Raw genomic sequence first — 21,657 nt, forward strand, 5'->3', positions numbered from 1 at the left:
TGTACATGCATTACACAGGACTATATGTCTGGAAATATACAGCAGTGTAATGCAAAACAACTCACAATTGTCCAGAACATTTTCTCAAAAGAATGCCACAGTTTAAAGGCCATGTTTTTCCTGATCCCATTTTTAAACTTTAGTTAGTGTGTAATGTTGCTGTTAGAGCATAAATAATAATTGTAAAATGATAAAGCTCAAAGTTCACTGCCAGGCGATATATTTTCTTTAACAGAAGTCCCCTTTCAAAGCCTACAGCAAACGGTCAGTTTGGACTACAGCCCTCTACTTCCTGATTGAATGACATCAATAAAAGAGTTTTTGACTAAACTCCGCCCACATGAATAAGTCAGTCGCAAGCTAAGCTCAAACGGCTCTGGCTAAGCTAAGCTGCTGTCGAATCACAACACACTAAACAAACTACATAATCTGAACTCGTTACGTATTTCTGAAGGAGGGACTTCATAGAACAAGGAAGATTTCAGCCCATTTTTAGGACAGTGAAAACTGGTAAAAAAAAATCACATGTGGTTGTCACGCGCATCTCGCCGTTTCGGTGATAAGTAGTAAATCGCCATCTTTCAGATGAAGCAGCATTCACTACAAAGAGCCATATTTCACAAGAGAAGCTAGGAAAAATCTTGTTCATAATCGTGGAAAATCGCCTCTTAAAAATGTGTGCAATTTTGCCTAGCTTCTCTGTGAAAAACAGCTCTGTGTAGTAAATGACGCTCCATCTGAAAGAAGGTGATGGCGATTTACCAGTTCTAGCTTGCAGAGAATGGTTTACCAAAACTAAGTTACTGGGTTGATTTTTTTACATTTTCTAGGTTGAAAGATCCCTAAAAGTCATAATAAAATATAACACTGAAACACTGATTTGTGCTGATAGGAAACGTGCTACAGTTTTGGTATGGTTTTGTTTAAAACCATTTTATTGCTGTTAAAATTCACTTCTTATTTATTATTTATGTATAAAATCAATATCACGTTTGCATTCATGCTCATATTTGTAAAAACATCTCTATTGCCCATGTGATGTTGCTGACGATGTCATAATATAAAAAAACACCCATACAAGTTTGCAATCATATCTTAAAGTTTGTGGGCATTTGTAATTATTTATTGGATAATTTTGATACACGCTCCTGTTCATTTCTGGCCAAGCACAACAGTAACAAAAGAAATCAAATTAGAAACAATAATTAATTGCATTCAAAGTTAACAAATAAATCTGACAATGCACTGACAATTTAGTGATATAGCAGAGTGTCTTAAGCCCGGTGCACACTGTGAGATTTCAGCCAGGATTTAGCTGTCTGAGATGAAATTTTTATCCTAAAAGATTACTGGAATCCTATGCTAAATTCTGCCATCTTTGATTGCTAGTTTGACATGTTCACAGACATCCGATTAATGACCGTTGCGATCAAATATATCCCCCGACAAAATTCTGGCAGTGTCAAAAATTTGAATACAAAATCCTGCTGTGTGACATCTCCTACGACAACCGGCAGACTAAGAACCAATAGAAGCATAGAACTCGATGACGCAACTAGTGCGACAACAACAAAACAATACGGTCAAGACCAAGACAAGATCAAGACCATCACAAAGTTTCAGGTACTTCAACACTAGCTCAAAATATGGTCAGTTGTGACAGATGGCAATGGTACTTCTGAGGCAATTTTGTGTTGCTGTTCAGTGGGCAGCAATGACCTGGCCGATTAAACATTATGACTCAGAGTTTGAAGGATGTTTAGTCTTTGCAGTTGTCTGGGCAGGTGACTGAGCCTTTGGGGTAAACTGGATCATGTTCTTCTAACCACAACTTTACTGCAACACCTGCTATTCAGTAAAGAGTGTAAATCTTATAAGCCAGAATATGTGAAGCATTTCATTATTAAAATAAAATCAGAATACATTTAGACAATAACACTTTCATTTCGTTTCAAGGGGCATTGCTTTTCAATTTTGTATCACACCTCTTATCTGTGTTTGTGGCACAAATAATGAAATGCAAGTTTGAAAGTATTAACTTCTAGTTTATGTAACTGAAATAGAGAAGTATAACAAAGTCAAAAAAAGAAAACAGCCCTCTCAACCCTCGACAATGCGATTGTCTAATAAATTCTTAGATTTTACTCACCATTGTGTGTGTTAGGGACTTAACATAGGTTAACTTCCATAACAGTAGTGTAAATATTTTTACTCGGTTCAATTCAGCTCAGTGGATGTGCTGTGTGTATCTGTATTATCCTGTTTCAGCAGCTCGGTTAGGGCGAACGCTGACAAAATGAATAATATTTAACAAACCAGCAGCTCATCAAGTTTTAGAATGATATATATCTTTATAATTAGTAGAGTTAGTAGTAGTAGTTTTACCTTTTAATAATAATTACTAGTATCTACTAATTGGGGGGTGCAAGTAGGAAATAATTATATAAAAACTGTATATGTAGTTAATCCTGAATATATAAATGTAAATCCGATTATATATAGTTATAAATACTAAATTTATCAATTTAAATGCAAATATACAGTAATAAATTCTAAATATAAAATGTATATCTGAATATAAAGTTATAAATCCTGAATATATCAATGTAAATATGAATATATAGTTATAAATTATGAATATATCCATTTAAATGCAAATATATAGTAATAAATCCTGAATATATAAATGTAAATCCGAATATATAGTTATAAATACAAAATGTATCAATTTAAATGTAAATATATAGTAATTAATCCTAAATATTTAAATGTAAATCCGAATATAAACTATAAATCCTGAATATATCAATGTAAATATGAATATATAGTTATAAATTATGAATATATCAATTTAAATGCAAATTTATAGTAATAAATCCTGAATATATAAATGTAAATCCAAATATATAGTTATAAATCCAAATATAGTTATAAATTATGAATATATAAATATAAATCCAAAGATATAGTTATAAATCCTAAATATATAAATGTAACTCGGAATACGATAAATCCTGAATATATAAATGTAAATACTATATTTATAAATTATGAATATATACATTTAAATCCAAATATACATTTATAAATCCTAAATTTATCAATTTAAATGCAAATATACAGTAATAAATTCTAAATATAAAATGTATATCTGAATATAAAGTTATAAATCCTGAATATATCAATGTAAATATGAATATATAGTTATAAATTATGAATATATCCATTTAAATGCAAATATATAGTAATAAATCCTGAATATATAAATGTAAATCCGAATATATAGTTATAAATACAAAATGTATCAATTTAAATGCAAATATATAGTAATAAATCCTAAATATATAAATGTAAATCGGAATATAAAGTTATAAATCCTGAATATAAATATTGAAATATATCAATATATATATATATATATATATATATATATATATATATATATATATATATATATAAGTATTGAATATATCAATGTAAATATGAATATATATGTTTAAATTATGAATTTTTCAATTTAAATGCAAATATATAGTAATAAATCATGAATATATAAATGTAAATCCGAATACAGTTATAAATACAAAATGTATCAATTTAAATGCAAATATATAGTAATAAATCCTAAATATATAAATGTAAATCCAAATATAAAGTAAAAATCCTGAATATATCAATGTAAATATAAATATATAGTTATAAATGATGAATATATCAATTTAAATGCAAATATATAGTAATAAATCCTGAATATATAAATGTAAATCCAAATATATAGTTATAAATACAAAATGTATCAATTTAAATGTAAATATATAGTAATTAATCCTAAATATTTAAATGTAAATCCGAATATAAACTATAAATCCTGAATATATCAATGTAAATATGAATATATAGTTATAAATTATGAATATATCAATTTAAATGCAAATATATAGTAATAAATCATGAATATATAAATGTAAATCCGAATATATAGTTATAAATACAAAATGTATCAATTTAAATGCAAATATATAGTAATAAATCCTAAATATATAAATGTAAATCGGAATATAAAGTTATAAATCCTGAATATAAATATTGAAATATATCAATATATATATATATATATATATATATATATATATATATATATATATATATATATATATATATATATATATACATATATATATATATATATATATATATAAGTATTGAATATATCAATGTAAATATGAATATATATGTTTAAATTATGAATTTTTCAATTTAAATGCAAATATATAGTAATAAATCATGAATATATAAATGTAAATCCGAATACAGTTATAAATACAAAATGTATCAATTTAAATGCAAATATATAGTAATAAATCCTAAATATATAAATGTAAATCCAAATATAAAGTAAAAATCCTGAATATATCAATGTAAATATAAATATATAGTTATAAATTATGAATATATCAATTTAAATGCAAATATATAGTAATAAATCCTGAATATATAAATGTAAATCCAAATATATAGTTATAAATACAAAATGTATCAATTTAAATGTAAATATATAGTAATTAATCCTAAATATTTAAATGTAAATCCGAATATAAACTATAAATCCTGAATATATCAATGTAAATATGAATATATAGTTATAAATTATGAATATATCAATTTAAATGCAAATTTATAGTAATAAATCCTGAATATATAAATGTAAATCCAAATATATAGTTATAAATCCAAATATAGTTATAAATTATGAATATATAAATATAAATCCAAAGATATAGTTATAAATCCTAAATATATAAATGTAACTCGGAATACGATAAATCCTGAATATATAAATGTAAATACTATATTTATAAATTATGAATATATACATTTAAATCCAAATATACATTTATAAATCCTAAATATATCAATTTAAATGCAAATATGTAGTAATAAATCCTGAATATATAAATGTAAATCCAAATATATAGTTATAAATTATGAATATATACATTTAAATCCAAATATATAATTATAAATACTAAATATACCAATTTAAATGCAAATATATAGTAATAAATCCTGAACATATGTAATTAGAATATTATAATATATATTATTCAAACAAAACTTTTACTAGCCAATTGCGATTCTATTGCCAAGGAGTGTATAGAAGGTTGCCTCCCTTCATTTGTTCACTAAAAACTTACTCATTCTTAACAGTTTCAAATAATTTTAAGTCCACTTAGAAGACACTTTTGAACCTACTTATACATATAAGGTGACTGCTTGTCTTTATAATAGGAAGGATTTATCACACTGACAGGGTACAGTAATTACCCAATATGAATACAGTGTACTGTAACTAGTTACCTGAGAAAGTTTAAGGGGACCACAACTCCCCCCACACACACAGATGAAGGGGAAGTCAGACTATATTCCATTCTTTGCTCCAGATTTGCAAGCAACACAAAGCATAACAGAGACATAAAATGTGACCAGATAAAAGGCCTGTGGTAAAACTCAAAGCCTCTCTAAACCAAACTCACGTGGCTCTGAAGTGTTTGCAAACAGTTAAAAGAGGTCAATCGCTCTCTGGAGCTTCGACTGCTAAAAATAGTCCAACACATGGCGAATTCCCCAGTAATGTGGTTTATGCTGATCGGATGCAACTGACCATATTTACGAGGTTAAACAAAAGAAAGGTCTGTGTGGTCTCTCTCAGATGGCCACCAAGTGACTGAAGTTAACACGAAATACAAGCATGCAAAAGTCACGTCACACATGCCATTAGCCAGTATCATGATCAATATCATGTTATGATATATCCACTCTATGGGTGGCACGCATATGGCCAACATTAACATCATGCAGACAGATGAGGTTAATTAAAATTACACAGTTATAATAGTGACTATAAACGCCACATCCTTTGGATTTCCGTGCAAAACTGATCCAAGTCCTTCACATAACAATCAGTCTACAGGCTTTCAAGAAGTCTTGTTTATAACATTTTGTTACACGCTGTTCACATATTGGCAATAAATAAACAATTAAAGGGGACATTTCACAAGGTTTTTAAAGATGTCAAATAAATCTTTGGTGTCCAAAGAGTACATATGTGAAGTTTAAGCTCAAAATACCATATAGATAAATTATTATAGCATATTAAAATTGCCACTTTGAAGGTGTGAACAAAAATCTGCCGTATTGGGTGTGTCCTTTAAAATGCATTTGAGCTGATCATAGTGCAGATTAAGGGGCGGTATTATCCCCTTCTGACATCACGGGGGAGCCAAATTTCTGTGACCTATTTTTTTACATGCTTGCATAAAAAAGGTTCACCAAAACTAAGTTACTGGGTTGCTTTTTTCACATTTTCTAGGTTGATAGAAGCACTGGAGACCCAATTATAGCACTTAAATATGGAAAAAGTCTGATTTTCATGATATATCCCCTTTAATACATGAAAATTCGTTCACAGAGCCCTTTTAATTTGGGAAATGGCTTGTTTGAAATGTTTTGAAAAACCAATTTTGTTCTTACTACAATACAAGCCTCTTCAATTTATAGTCTAGCAATCTCAAAATGAAACATATGTAGAAACAGGTGAGATGTGTATCCAAAACATCCCACACTGATGTGGTTACACTATTTCAATAGCCCACTTTAGACATTTCACTAATTATAAGTAACATTGCAATTTTTGTATGTGAAGTCATAACAAGCTCACAATTTGAAATTTACAGTTGCTAATGGATATCAAGATGAAGGGCAGAATTTTGCTCTGTTTCCTGCAATTGTATGTATAATAATGATGTTTATTACAGCAAAATGAATCAAATTGATGTCTTTTTAATTTATTTTGTGTTTTGGAGTATTTTATGGTTCCATTATTAGTTGCTGAATAGGAGAAAAAATGTATTTTTTTCACAGCAAACAAACAAAATATTAGAAATTATTAAACACTTTGGGCACTATCTTGCACCCAGCGCAATTGACTTTGTCAGTGACGCATGTATCATTCGTATTTTGCACCGGCGCACAGCGGGTTTTTCCCTCCACAGATGCACGTCGGCAAACTAGGGAATGAACTTGCGCTCCCTGGGTGGTTCAGCGTAAAAAAAGAGGCGTGTTCCGGCGCAAACCATCCCTGATGCTATTTTGCCGTTTCAAAAAACAATTGCGCCACTGACCAGAAAAAACTAGTCTAAAGTCAGTGACGCGTTGCGCGTTCATTATGGAATTTTAAGGGCGCATGCTTGGCCATAATGTATAGCATGCACAACGCGCACACACACTTTGCTTATCTAATCTACACAGATGCAACAGTTATTTTGCAAATCATAAATTGTTACAATAAAAAATATTGTGATAAGGGAAATCATTGTGGTGAGCATTGTGGTGATAGTTTTTATTTATTTTGTGTGGATGCGTTAAAAATTATCATGCAAATAACGATTAAAATATTTTCATAAGTAGGCTGTATTACGTTTATTTTATGTAAATAATAATTAAAATGTTTCCAGAAGAAACCTTAATGTATGTGAACTTGATTTGTAAGTGTACTTTGGGGTTGGGACTGCTTGCGTTTCTTGGCTTTCAGCAGTGAGGGTGGACGCAGCAATGTCCTCTGCTGGCGTCAGGTCATGTGTGTAGGCAGATCCACCTCCCGTAACACGGCGTGCCCGATTTATGCTGGCAAGCTTGGGATTCCCCCGTCTCCTGACATCATTGTAGCGCTTGCGGCGACACGTCCTGGGGATGCCAGCTGATGAGACAATTGTGGCTATTTCCTCTCACGCCTGTTTAACCGACGCTGATTCGGGCAGGTTTCTCCCATCCCCATACAAAACAACTTCTTTGTCTTTGACTGCTTTTACAAGAACGTCGGTCTCCTCGGCTGTGAACCGCTCCTGGCGTGCGCCTGGTAAATCCGTCATAATAATAGCAAACCGCCATGGAACTTGCCCCCTTGCGTTTAAAGGGAATGTTGGATAGCGTTCTGATTGGTTTATTTGACGTTACGCCCAAACCACACCTATGAATAATGAACCTACTTCAGACCAACCCCTTATTGATTTGCGCCTGGCGCAAGAGTTATTTCTCCCGCCGGGAAAATAGCAACAGCGCCCAAGATCCGCCCACAAACTCACTTGCGCTTTGCGCTTCGCACTTGCATTTCAGATCGTTAAAATAGGGCCTTTTATGTAAAAATACATGTATTCTTGTAAGATCACTTTGAACAATCAGTTTTTCAGTAAAGTCCTCAAAGTGCACAGAAGAAGAATTAAATGGACACGAGCATGTGAAACAACCTTGGATCACATTCAAACTTTTGCAACTGATTAGTACAATGTCTCGGGTCTCTTCTTTTACCTACCAGTCATCTTATTCTTGTTAATTGCTCCTCATAATACCTACATTGTTTCAAAGATTCACAAATAGCTTTGGTCATATGAAACTCATACAGTAATACATAATCAATTTCAGAACTCACAATCCAATTGCTTCTAAGCAATGTATGCATATTTAACAAATTATTTTCCTGTCCTAGATAACTTCAGTACCAGACTATCACACTTACATCCGCCTCTGGAATTGAAACATGCTTTTTAAGTGTCACCATTCATACTTCCTTTATCCCGAACAACCTCTACAAGGTTTTTACAGTAAGTGTAAAGAGACTATTAGTCAACCAGCCCACATCACAACAATGTTTACATTGATCTGTATGGTGGGGGAGCCCCCCACAACATCCCATTCCAACTACAGTACGTCTGCACCCTGCTCAGTCATCTCCCGAGACTGACCGTAAACAACGGCTCTTATCGCATGGCAACAGGACACCCCCAAAACGTACACTTCCCATCTCAGTCCAAACACTTCAGAGAGCGTGTAAATACAGAGACCAGCAACAGCAGAGGATCACAGAAGATGGCGTTGAGGCCCAAGCACTTCACTTACAGCTATATTTGGTGTGGAAAGCTACCATACCTCCGGTACAGAACGGGCAGCTGGTGAATCCTGGTGGTTGGCAAGGATGAGAAATGGGAGCGTGCACAGCTGTGGATGCTGCAAGGCCAGGTGGAGCTCAGATCGCGACGCCTCCATCTCGTGATCGGACGCAGCGCTGTTGAGGACAAAAATCACACCGTGGGAACCTTGGTAATATCGACTCCAGTACTTCTTGATGGTGTCTGCTCCTACATAGAGGGAAACAATTATAACATACCATGTGTTCACTGCTTTTTCATGTTTAAACATTGCAAAGCATTTGTGAACCACAAAACCAGTCATAAGGGAATACATAAGCTTTCAATTGATGTATAGTTTGATATGACAATATTTGGCTGAGAAACAACTATTTGAAAATCTGGAGTCTGAAAATTGCATTTAAAGTTGTCCAAATGAAGCCCTTTAGAAACACATATTAATGATAAATACATTTTTGATACATTCATGGTAGGAAATGTACAAAATATCTTGGAATATGGAATATGATCTTTACTAAATATCCTAATGTTTTTTGGCATAAAAAAAATTTGAACCATTAAACGTACAGAGGAGAAACAAATTATTGAATGCGTCAACATTTTAACATTACATACCAATGAGGTAATTCACATAAAATTTTCACCAGACATCAGTATTAACTAATTCACAAATATAAAGAATTCAGAACATTAAAGGTGCTTCAAGCGAAATTCATGCGTTTAAGGTCATAAAACATTTTTTGTTTCATACAGTAAACATCTCCTCTTTATCTGCTAGCTGCCTGTCCTCTGAACACACTGTAAAAAACACGGTCTCTGTAGACAGCCCAGGCTCCGCAAACTGCAACAAAAACAAAGTGGTCAAACCTACCACCACGAAACATAACAAACGTGTTCCAGCTAATAAACAACAAGGAGGATTTGGGAGTGGGGGTTGGGCGCGTTCATGACTCATGAAAGCACAAAAAGTAGGGAGAGGAGTTAGCTATGCTCCGTTTTGTCAACGTCAACAAGAAGTGATGTCACACAGATTCGATTAGAGCGCCTTTAAAGTCCATAAATAAAGTTATGTGCAATAAAGTTGAATGACACAGGAAAAAAGTATTGAACGCAAGGCAAGGAACCAGCTGAAATCCATAAGTATTTAAGAAGTAATTATATTTCCTATCTGTGCAAATTATTATCAGCTGGATTAGTCAATTGATAAGCTATAAAAAGGCTTTTCGTTACCAAGGTGTCACACAAGAAACATCTCATGATGGGTAAAAGCAAAGAGCACTCCCAGACCTTCGCAACCTTGTTGTTTCGAAACATATTGATGGAATCAGATACAGATGTATTTCAAAACTTCTGAATCTTTCTGTAAGCACCATTGGGGCCATTATCCGCATGTGGAAAGAAACATCACTCCATCATCAACTGTCCACGCACAGGAGCTCCTCGCCATATTTCTGACCAGGGAGTCAGAAGAGTAGCCCAAGAGCCAAGGAACACTCGGAAAAGCTCAAAGAAGACTTGGAGGCAGCATGTACCATTGTCACAGAGAAAACAATAGGCAATGCAGTCCACACATGCTCCATTACTGAAGAAAAGGCATGTCGAAGCTCATTTAAAGTTTGCTGCAATTCATTTGGACAAGCCTATGAAATACTGGGATAATGTAGTCTGGTCAGAAGAGAGCAAAATTGAACTTTTTGGCTGTCATGCTACACACCATGTTTGGAGAAGGACTTTATGTATTTAGAGGAATGAAGAATGGAGTTTTACTGGGAGATTCTTTGATAAGAATCTGCTGGCCTCCACCAGGATGATAAAGATGAGACATGGTTGGACTTTCCAGCAGGATGATGATCTGAAGCATACAGCAAAGGAATTGGTTTCATCACCTGACTTGAATCCAATTGAACATTTTGTAACATTTTTATAGCTCATCATTTCAGTAACCCAGCTGATAAAAATTTGCACAGAAAGGAAATATAATTACTTTCTAAATAATTATGGATTTCAGCTGGTTCCTTGCCTTGGTGACTAGCTTTTCTTAATGTGTTCAATACTTTTTATCTGTGTCACTCAACTTTACTGTACATAACTTTATTTATGGATTAATGTGGTGATTTCTTTATATATTTTATGTATCTTTATATTTTTAAATTTTTGGATTTCTTGAATTAAAACTGATGTCTGGTGAACATTTCATACGAATAAGCTCATTGGAAATATATGTAGTAAAACATTTTTGACGCGTTCAATACTTATTTCCCCCACTGTATTGTTGGCCTTTAATATACTATGTTACTTATTACTGGTTTAGTGGTCCATGGTCACATTTCTGATGCTAACTTTACATTCATGGATTAAGTTTACTGAGGATTTCAAATACTTATGAAAACCTCAATGGAGGTCTTAGAACCGAACATGATACTGTATATTTCTCATCAGTTTTTCTCATAGCAGCAGTCTATGATGTAAATAACATTATTCTTCATCGTTAAACAAACACAAAAAAATTCCATTAAAATGCTAAATGAATTCCATTTGGAGAAGATTGGTAAGCTTGGCTTTGGTGCCTTAAATGTGAGTCTGTCAAAATAAATCCAATAAAACAAAAAAACATCATGTGAAATTAATCATCAGGTATTATTTCTGTCAAAGCAATCATCAGATCATAAGTCACAAATCTGTTGACAAAACTGATGAAATCATGATGATTTCATCTAAAAAAAAAAAAAAAATCTTTAAAACAAACTGCAAGAAATAATGTCAGTACAAGCTAGAGAGAGAGGGTTTTGTTGCACTTGTCCGGAGAGTGCAAAAGAGCAGCATACAAGTCTTCTGCCGTGATGCCAATGACAGTGTATTCTTTTGATAAATGTTTTCTAACACAGAGTTTCCAGTTTACTTTAAATATCTGACTGATTTGGTTGTGCTGGTAATTTGTAGTTATTTCAAATGAAAACACTACAAATGCAGTAAGTAAAATTTCCATACAGATAAAGGATTGTTTTGACGGTGACATAATGCTGAAGACAAATGCATAACTTATCAACATACTGTACAGTGTCCTTCACTAATATTGGCACCTTCTGTAAATAAAGAAGTTTCATATCAAAATGTCTTTGTTTACCCCCCCCCCCCCTCAAAATATTATTAAGAAACCCTGATCTCAAACACAGCAGATCTATAAAACAAAAAATCTTTGTTAAATATATGTGTGCCACTATTATTTGGCACCCTTTAAGGTAATAATTTGGGCTGCCTCCTGCCAAGATAACAGCTCAAAGTTTTCTCCTATAATGGCTGATGAAGTTGAAGGATGCATGGTAAGACCATTCCTCCATACAAAATCTCTCCAGATCCTTCAGATTTCAAGGTCCACGCTGGTGGACTCTACTCTTTAGTTCACCACACAGGTTTAAGTAAGTGTACTGGTATGGCCAGGGCAAGATCTTGGCTGCGTCCAAATACCCAAACCTGCGGTCATGGCCACTGGAGAGCACGTGCACGCGACTGGAAGTAAGTGCGCAAGACTGTCCCATGTCTTAAAACTGGCAAAGTGCAGTGCCCTTAACCACACTAAACCCACACTATCTTGAATACCAGTTCAAAGCGGTATTCAAGGCTAAGTTTATCCCGTCATGCATCATGTTCAGGATGTTAATCATGAGACTCTCGCCCAAACCTCGCAAGATGTCGTGGAAACGAACATCTTAAAGTTAATACATGGATTTTACATATTTTGGTAGTAAAACGATAAAAGTGTTCCACATTTTATTGGTGAAAACATTGTTATGTATTTTGTAAACTGCTTTTATAACATTAAAATAACATTAATGGGTTTATTCAGGGACTAGAACATAAACAATAAACTTTAATAAAGCTACATGCGCAGAGTTTTTTACAGGTGAAAAGAATTCTGCTTCTGAACGTTTCAGATAAGTGTAGATAATCTTTTAAGTTCAGCAAATGTTCATTTCAGAGTGATTATGTTTTAATTTAATTTAAAGAAAACCTTAATATATATATATATATATATTTTAAGTAGCCTAAATAAAAAAAGAATACATTTTGGTGCAAATTGCTGCCACTTGGATTGACATTTGCTAAGTGTGTCCCAACAGGTGAATAATTTTTACATGCACGCTTCTTCACACCCACTAGAACACTTGGTCAAAATACAGGAAATATGTCATGTAAGTAGTCAAGTGGTAAAAGGCAAAGACCACAAGTGTGGTTATTTGGACGCAGAACTTGTTTTTATGGTCAGTAAGCCATTTTTGTGTTGACTTTGATGTATGTTTTGGATCGGTGTCCTGCTGGAAGATCTAACCACAGCCCATTTTAAGTTTCTGACAGAGACAATCAGGTGTTCATTTAAAATATGTATAGTTTCTGGATGAGAGTAGAAGCTTTATTCTTAAAACCCTTTTCAAGAAATTTGAAGTGATGTAGGTGACGTCAGACTGTAGTTTCGAAGACTTTCTGACCTTAAGACCCAACTGACTTCTGATGTTTTCCAGCTGTGATTCTTGGAGATTTTTTGGCCACTTGAACTATCCTCCTGACTGCGTGCTGGGACAAGAGAGATACACATAGGCTGAATCATAACACTTGACCTGAATTTCTTAATTATTGCCCGTACAGTATGGTTGGCATTTTCAATTGTTGGCCCGTATGGTTGGCTTTTTTGCCGCTCATCAAAACTATCGTCTTTGGTCTGACCCATTGTGATGAATGACAGTACATGCACACGGGGTGTAAGCGTTGACGCTTCCCATTCACTTTTAATGGGTGACGTCATGCGTTGCCGAACTGAATTGTGGATCTGGGCGCTGCGTCACTGCCGTTGTTCACAGCATAAGTTGAACATTTCTCAACTTTTCGAGCGGCAAAGCATGCGCCAGTCAATCTGATCACCTTATGCAAATAACCTAGACAGAGCCAGCCAATTACGTAATGGAAGACCGGAGCATGTGTTGCGGACACTGTGATTGGCTGTTGGCCACGCTTCAGACAAGATCCGTCAAGCGTTCACGCTTCTGGAAGTCATCAGTTCTCTGGAAACAGGAAGTCATGGTTTAACAAATTCCTTTTCCTAGTCACCCTGCACTAAAAAGTATTAAAAATACTTTGAATGTATTCAAAATTATTTTTTAAATGAAACTGTGTTGTGTTTGCCAGTGTTTTCAACAATTATTAATATTTTGAGCAACAGATCAATACAGAAATTTTTACAAGTTTTTTGCTCATATATAGCAAGGGTGCCAATGTTAGAGGAGGGCACCAGATAAAACTAAATAACTGACAAACATTTTCAGAGTTTAAAGGTTTGTTACACTAAACAGCATAAAAATACAGTCTGCATACTATAAAATTACTGAATGGAAATGCAGGAAGTGTTCCTGTAGTGTAGCTCCAATGGTATCGCGTTTTGGTCTAGCAATGTCAAACGCATTGCCATGAATTGATCAAAATGTATAAAACCTTCAGCAAATAGTAAGTTTCAATATAATAAAAGAATCTGCCAGAGTTGTATATGAAAAGAAGAGTAGAAAGTAGCATACAATAAATATGAGAACAGACAGGAAAAGAAAGTTAACAGATAACACCCTTGCGTGTCAAACTCAGCTGCTTTTGCAACAGCCAACAGGGAGAGAATGAGTGTCCAGATCACTCAACTCAAATGATTTCTCTGAAGAGTAAATGCAAAGACATTTTCAGGAAATGTCTGGTCTACATCCATCAAATTTTTAGCTCAAGCAATGATGGGGTTTCAATTCAATGCATGGGTTATAGTTACAGTACACCTTTTAGTTTTATTAATGGTTACATGTTTATTACACTGTTTCCCTGAATATCCTATTTGATTGGTCAGTCTCAGTCTGTGATCATGATTTGTGACATTGCATGTGCTAAGTAGGGAAATATTCATATGAGACAAAATCACTCAGGGCTGTATTTATGTGATAATGTCATGCTGGCTCGTAAGTTATCTGTGATAGATGCTCACAAAGTGAGTCACCTACTACCCACTAGTCTTCATGGATCAAGCACACACAGGGAGACATCCCAGAAATGGATTAAATATGGACAAAATTTTAAAGGGATAGTTCACCCAAAAAGGTCTTTAAAATTTACTCACCCTCAGATCTTTAGCTAACACAAATGAATTATTTTCACCTATTGTAAATATATAAATATATAAGAAATCACACTCATTCATCATAGGAGTAAATGGCTTTTAAAGTGAAACAATGGGTTTGTATTAGAAAACAAATAAAAGTTTAAGCTTATTTAGTGAAACTGAAAATATGCCAACATACTGATGACTTCAAATCTCATTGGTTCTCGTTGTTTTCTTAAATCTTCAGATTTCTGATTCTGATGCCTGATTACCTCCTGGGAACACATGGCCATCATCATCATACTGATATCTTCTGCCATCTATTGGTCAATGGCCCTGTCAGGATGTCAAATGATACATATTTGCTTCTTATGCATATTTCAAAACACATATTAGTTTGGGTTTCATAGTATAATAGCAAAATACATAAAGGGTAGCACATATACAGTGGCATGCCATGTTGTAGGGTGACATTATGTAAAACTGAAAGCTTGTGACATAAAATGAATCTTATCAAAATGATCCAAAAAACCTCCAGGGAACAGTTTACTCTGCTTGCGAAGACGAGGTTGAAACTGTCTTGGCTGCTTTGTCTGTCCGCATCTCCAGGGTACAGTGTTTCAATTTAACTCATTAAATGTCCATCAATTCAGTCTGGATCCCATCAGACAGCTTAGACCTTAAAATGCCTTTCCATAGCTCAGATCCAGGTCATGTTATCCATCTATTCTAAACCACCTTACCCCAGGCAGTAGACGGTATAAACAACCCTGAAGAATCTTTATATTATTTTTCTCTGTTAAGATGTCCATCAAAAATATCTCATGATATCTTCTCACATTCCTTTTGCACATTCCTACCTCATCATGCCACTCGCACTGTAATGGTCACTGGTCACTGGCCTGTATAATGCACTTTCTGTTCTTATACTTATTAACGCACCTTGTGGTCAAAGTCGTTCTAGGCATTCTGCTTCTACATTATTTTATATTATATACAGCATTGTATACATATATACACTATATGGACAAAAGTTTTGGTTAACTGCCAGGTTAATGCAAGTTAGATCAATTGGAGATATCAAATTGCCCCTCCCCCAGTGTGTGTGTGTGTGTGTGTGTGTGTGTGTGTATAGATTAACATATGTATAGTTTTAGACTGCATTATAAATGTAATGGCCAAGGGCATGGCAATCAAAGGGGCGTCATGATGAAAATTAAAATATTTTAATAAAATAAATAAATAAAATATTTAATTTTTAAAACACTCATAATAAAACTTAATTTTGAAGAAACTATGACAAAAAGTGAACACATACTAGATTATTAATGAATTTAAATGTTTTTAACAGATACCTCTAATGGGAATAGCTGCGTAATGAAGTGAAACTAAAGGGTTAATATACACAAACTAAAGCAGATGTTGTAGAACGTCTGGCGAACGATGATAGATAGCTCAAAAATTGTAAAAACTGATTATTTCCCACTATTGATGACATTATCTTAAAGGAATGTAACTACTGTAGCATGTAAATAATGCACATTGCACATAAATAAATTCTCTGAGCTATTCTCCGAGATGTTTTATCAACTGGCTAGTTATCCTTCAGACAGTGACGGTCCGGACCACGTCCTTCACATTTCTGCCGTGTGGCGCGCGTGCCGCTCGCAGTGTGAATAGTGTCCACGCTATTCTCCGAGATGCACGTGACTGTCTTTTTTGCAGCTATTTTTTTTTTTGAACGACCTTGTTAAGGCGGTAGGGTTTCTAAGCTTAGGCGGGCCGCCCAAACTGAATAGTGCTGTGGGAAACCCTGATATTGCGCCCTCTGGCATTCAGTGTAAGCATTTTTTACAAATATGGTAAAATATATATTTTCACAACTACTGTAGGTGGCGCCAGCCCTAAACATCGCTAGTACCTTTACGATACTCGAATACTATGTTTTAAAATGGCTGACGGAGGGACACTGGGCAACATTCCACTCGGCATGTCCCAAAAAATCTAAAGACACAATCCTAATACTAAAACTAAAGTATTCAAAATGTTTATCATATTTTTATTTCTCAGGACCAGTAGGTGGCGCTGTGCTGAACTTGTACATTTGCCCTCAAACTTTCAATTCTAACTTTCAATTCAGTATGCCAAAGCATTGGTAAAACCTTAAAAACAAATTTTTTGGCGAGCTTGTGGTTGAAATCCAAAATCCAAAACCTTCTGAAAACTTGTTGCGAGTGCTACGTAACATGCTTGTGACAATATTGACCCAAAAAAAATTAGCTAATTATCAACCACCTAAATTCTGGAGAATGTCATTGTGCTTGCCTTAGTAGTGGAATCTGGGACCATACTGCCTAGGGTTGTTACGATTCCAATACTAGTATTGGAAATGCCGCTGATAACACAAAAATATTGCATCGGTATCAGCAAGTACTACTTCAACCAATGATCTGTTTATTTACTCCCATCACTGCTGGTCTTTTCAAAATATACACAAGTTGCTGTTTCTTCTTCATTTGTGGGTTAACGGACCAAGTTGCTTCTTCATTGACGGTCGCGCTGCTACAGTGGTAATACAAGCTGCCTACCAGCGGTCTGCATGTGTGTTTGCACGTCGACGCAGACGACGGCGCAGAAGCATATTTGAAAACCGAAGTGTTCCTACGCCATTGCGGCTTCGAAGTAATAAAATGCCTTGTTTCTAGACTTTTAATTTTTAAATAGATAATTTTAGTATATTATACTATTTTTTGTATATATGAGTAAAGTTCTTTTAATGAACTTCTTTGTCACTTAAGAAAATGACAAAGTCATTTAATATTACTGTCAAATGTATTTCTGATAATAAAAATACTCTAGTTCACTGTATGTATTTGTTTATGTTTTCATTAAAGGTTAAGTCTGAAGCACATCATGAAATAATTCTATACAGGGCTAGTAGTATATCCAGTTGTATATATAAATATACACACCCAGGTATCGGATCAGTACTCGGTAGCGACCAGCCCAGGTAACGGAATCGGGAAGAGAAAAAGAGTATCAGAACATCTCTAAATACTGCCAAGTTTTGAGCCTCTATGATATACAGCCTCTGATGTCCAGGCACTTTTAGTGCATGCAGGAACAAAAAAGAAAATCCTAAAAATTACAGTAGGGTTCCAGCACTTCATGGACCTCTGAAAACCAGACGCTTTTAGCGCATTCCAGACAAGTACGCAGAGTACCTACGGGTAAATGTACCACCTAAACAGCACTTAAAATCAGACATCTGACTCATGTTATTCAATCACTGACATCCTTTTTAAAACTTAACTTCTTAAATAATACACAAGTCATTTATTGAGCAACATAAAAACCTATAAAACTGTCTCATTACCTGGCTCAACAGTATAATGATGATTTATAATTTGAGCTATCAGTCCGATTTTATGTGTAATACATAAAATATTATGAGTATTTGATGTCAATAAACCAACATAGAGTAACTTGCAAATTTACAATTCAAATAGAAATAGTAATAGAGACAAGTTCCAGATTATAGCTTTGAGTATTTTAATTGCATGTAAATATGTGTGTAATACTAAAACAAAAACACATCTACATTTAGAAGTGGTTGTGCATCAGTGCATGCATATGTCTTCACAAATTTTGCTTGCTAATAAGCAACATATACTTCTAACTTTCATACATTTCTATTCAAAACTCAATATGAATAGATGAAATCAAATGCATTTTTTAAATAAGGCACAACTTCATCAAAGCCTACCTAAACATTGTGCATTTATTGTGGAGATGGAAAACATTTAAAATATTAATCTTTGATAAAAAGTTATTCAGTTATGATACCTATTGCTGATTTGGTTATTTCTTTTCTTGAGTTTTCCACCTGGTTCAAAAAGAGAGTAGAGTAGCCTTTCCTTTTAACATATGGTACATCTATGATGTCATCATAATTTTTTTATAATGTTATTGGACTTGTTTTGTAAAGCAAATGAATTTAATATCTTGAAGTCTCTTGAGTTTATTTAATAGAATAGCAGTCCGCATAAGTATAAAATTTTGTCATTTCAGTTGCGTTAGTGTAATTTGTAGGTAAACAAGACAGTGGTACTGTATGTGTCACTGTTAACTTCAATCAGTCAGTATTAGCATTCAGTGTTCAAGAATGATGTAGACAAACTGCTAAATAAACAGACAGGCACTAATGTGGTTTGGTTTGGTTTGGTTTGGTTTGGCATAGCATGAGCAACTCAATCCTGGAAGAGAATTTCAAAAAATGTCTGAGATCACATTGAAAATCTAGGGTTGAAAATCAAATTTAAAGTAAAGTTTTAGTATTATGACGAATTAAAAACCAAGAAGAGTGAAGGTCCAGATTTTCTGAACTGGGCAAGAGAGCATGACAATGCAAAAAAAAAAAACAATGGCTATAATAAGACATTAAATATTTAAGTATTTAATAATGAGACACAAACCAGTAAACTGATTAGCGCAAAACTTGGTAAATCATGCTGTGTGATTCAGTTAAGAGCTCCTACAAATGCAATAAGAGTAATCACAAAAATAACAATGTCCACACCTTTTCAGCGCACATTTTTACTGTGTGTCTTCAGAAAAATCGACCAGTGTTAACTGCAAAAAAAAGGGTTTGCAGGAATTTGGCACTAAATAAATATTTCAACATTATTGCAACATCAACAAAAGTTTTGTGATTAGATAAAGTTGCTTTCATTGAGACACATTCGACAAATTATGCAACGTATTAATGTGGACAATTAGGCAAACTGAACTATAGCTAAAGTCCAGAAAAAGGGGGACATTCTAAATATAAAAGACCCAACTCTATGGGTGGGTTGCACCAATAATGTTTAGAGCTATTCTAGGGTTTGCTGATTCCATTGTATTTTTAATTATAGCTATGTTGCACCACTTCAAAGATATTTAATATTAACAGATGCATCTTTGGTATTGATGAGATCCCAACAGTCAGAATGGCCGCTGTAGTCCCGCCTCCCAGTAAAAATTGTCAATCGTAATCTGTGTTTTGGATCTAGAAAAAAAGCATAATCCTTGTTAGTGCAACCCATCCTATTTGTGATGTTTTGTTAAAGCCACAAATGAACAAATCACCAGGATACCTTATAATCTTAAATCTAAATCAAAGAATTTTGAAAATTTTCTATATCCAAAACACAGTACATAGAGAAGCCTCTGCCTCTTGAAACTGCAAGCATAAAAAACAAACTTGTACAGTAGCTGTGTTTGTAGAGCACCTGAGCAATAAGACTTTGTTTTCTATTTAACTTTATAGTGTAATGTAGCAAGACCTTATTGTCTCTGTCTCTTTAATCATGGTCTGCTTCAAAGACAAATTTTCTACTGCACTTTTCTTGGTGCGCATGCAATATCTGCAAACCTTCAGAAAAAGATAAACATTTTATTAATCAAAGTTGAAACTCCAGTCAGTGCAGCAAGTGTCCTTACAGAAGCCAGACTTCACAAACTAACCCGATAGAGCCGATGAAACAATAAACAAGTACAAATGGATTGCACTGTGCTGAAAGAGGATGAACACAGCAAATGTCCTTTTTGTACAATCTGCAATGCCCCAATAATGTTGGGTTTTCTTCTAAAAATCATAAGTTTTGTATGATTAACGTTGTTTGAATTATGAATAAGCCACCTTGTAAAATAGTTACGAGTCATTAGGCTAGTGGGCTAAAAAGTGAGTGGTCTCTTTCAGTAACAAGAGAGTATCTTGTGGTTTTTGTGTTACAAGTTCTTATAATCCAGAAGTAAATGAATCATGTACAATGTAGAAAACTATTGACTGATAGAGAAACCACATCCCAACAGTCTGTGCGCAGCATATTCTTGAGGAAACAATAAATTCTGTACAAAGAACATGCTGTTAGATTGATATCCATCTCTTTGGATGGAGAAGTAAAATAAAGAAGGAACTGAAAGTCCTGTCATAAAAATCCATTTCACAAAGATTTTTTTTAAGTTGAAATTTCCGAATTTCTGTATAAAACAAAATGATTATGATTTATTTTAATATACTATTTTATTATGTTTTTAAACATATTTTTTATTCAAATGGTTTCAAAAGTCAACCGTAGATCTGTCTCGAAATATAAGTAGATCTGTCTCTAGCAATAATGTAACCTAGCCGATGTCACAGATGGTTGTTATAACCACTCACGTAATCAAATGGGCACACTGATTCAGTCATTTGACATTAGGAGATTAGGAAAAAACATTATCGGGATAGTTTAGTCTACGCCTAAAAATGAGATTCTAAGGAAATGAATAACATTGTCTGACATTCACAGCAAGGGCTATCTTCACACATAAAGTCACGTCTAATCTTCTTTGACGTCATTGACACCGAAGAGGGCAAATTCACAGACACCATTAACAGATGCCTCCTCGCTGTGCCAGTCATGCCTCACACCTAACAGACAGACTGCTAACACACGAGGGGCATCGCTGGCCTTTGTGTCAAAAGGTTAACAGAAGCGGATTGCCACTTGCTATCAGGGTGGATTATAA

General features: G+C 34.0%; 1 protein-coding gene across 1 annotated transcript in view; it reads right to left on the reverse strand.

The window, feature by feature from the left end:
* arl15a (ADP-ribosylation factor-like 15a) overlaps positions 1-21,657 on the reverse strand; it is a 130,656-nt gene that overhangs the window by 66,888 nt on the left and 42,111 nt on the right. Inside the window, exon 4 of the mRNA XM_065267151.2 lies at positions 8,983-9,191. Coding sequence (XP_065123223.2) covers positions 8,983-9,191 — 209 coding nt within the window. The remainder of the gene's footprint in view (positions 1-8,982; positions 9,192-21,657) is intronic.

Source organism: Paramisgurnus dabryanus, chromosome 5 (assembly GCF_030506205.2).
Source record: "Paramisgurnus dabryanus chromosome 5, PD_genome_1.1, whole genome shotgun sequence".
NCBI classification, from domain to species: Eukaryota; Metazoa; Chordata; class Actinopteri; order Cypriniformes; family Cobitidae; genus Paramisgurnus; species Paramisgurnus dabryanus.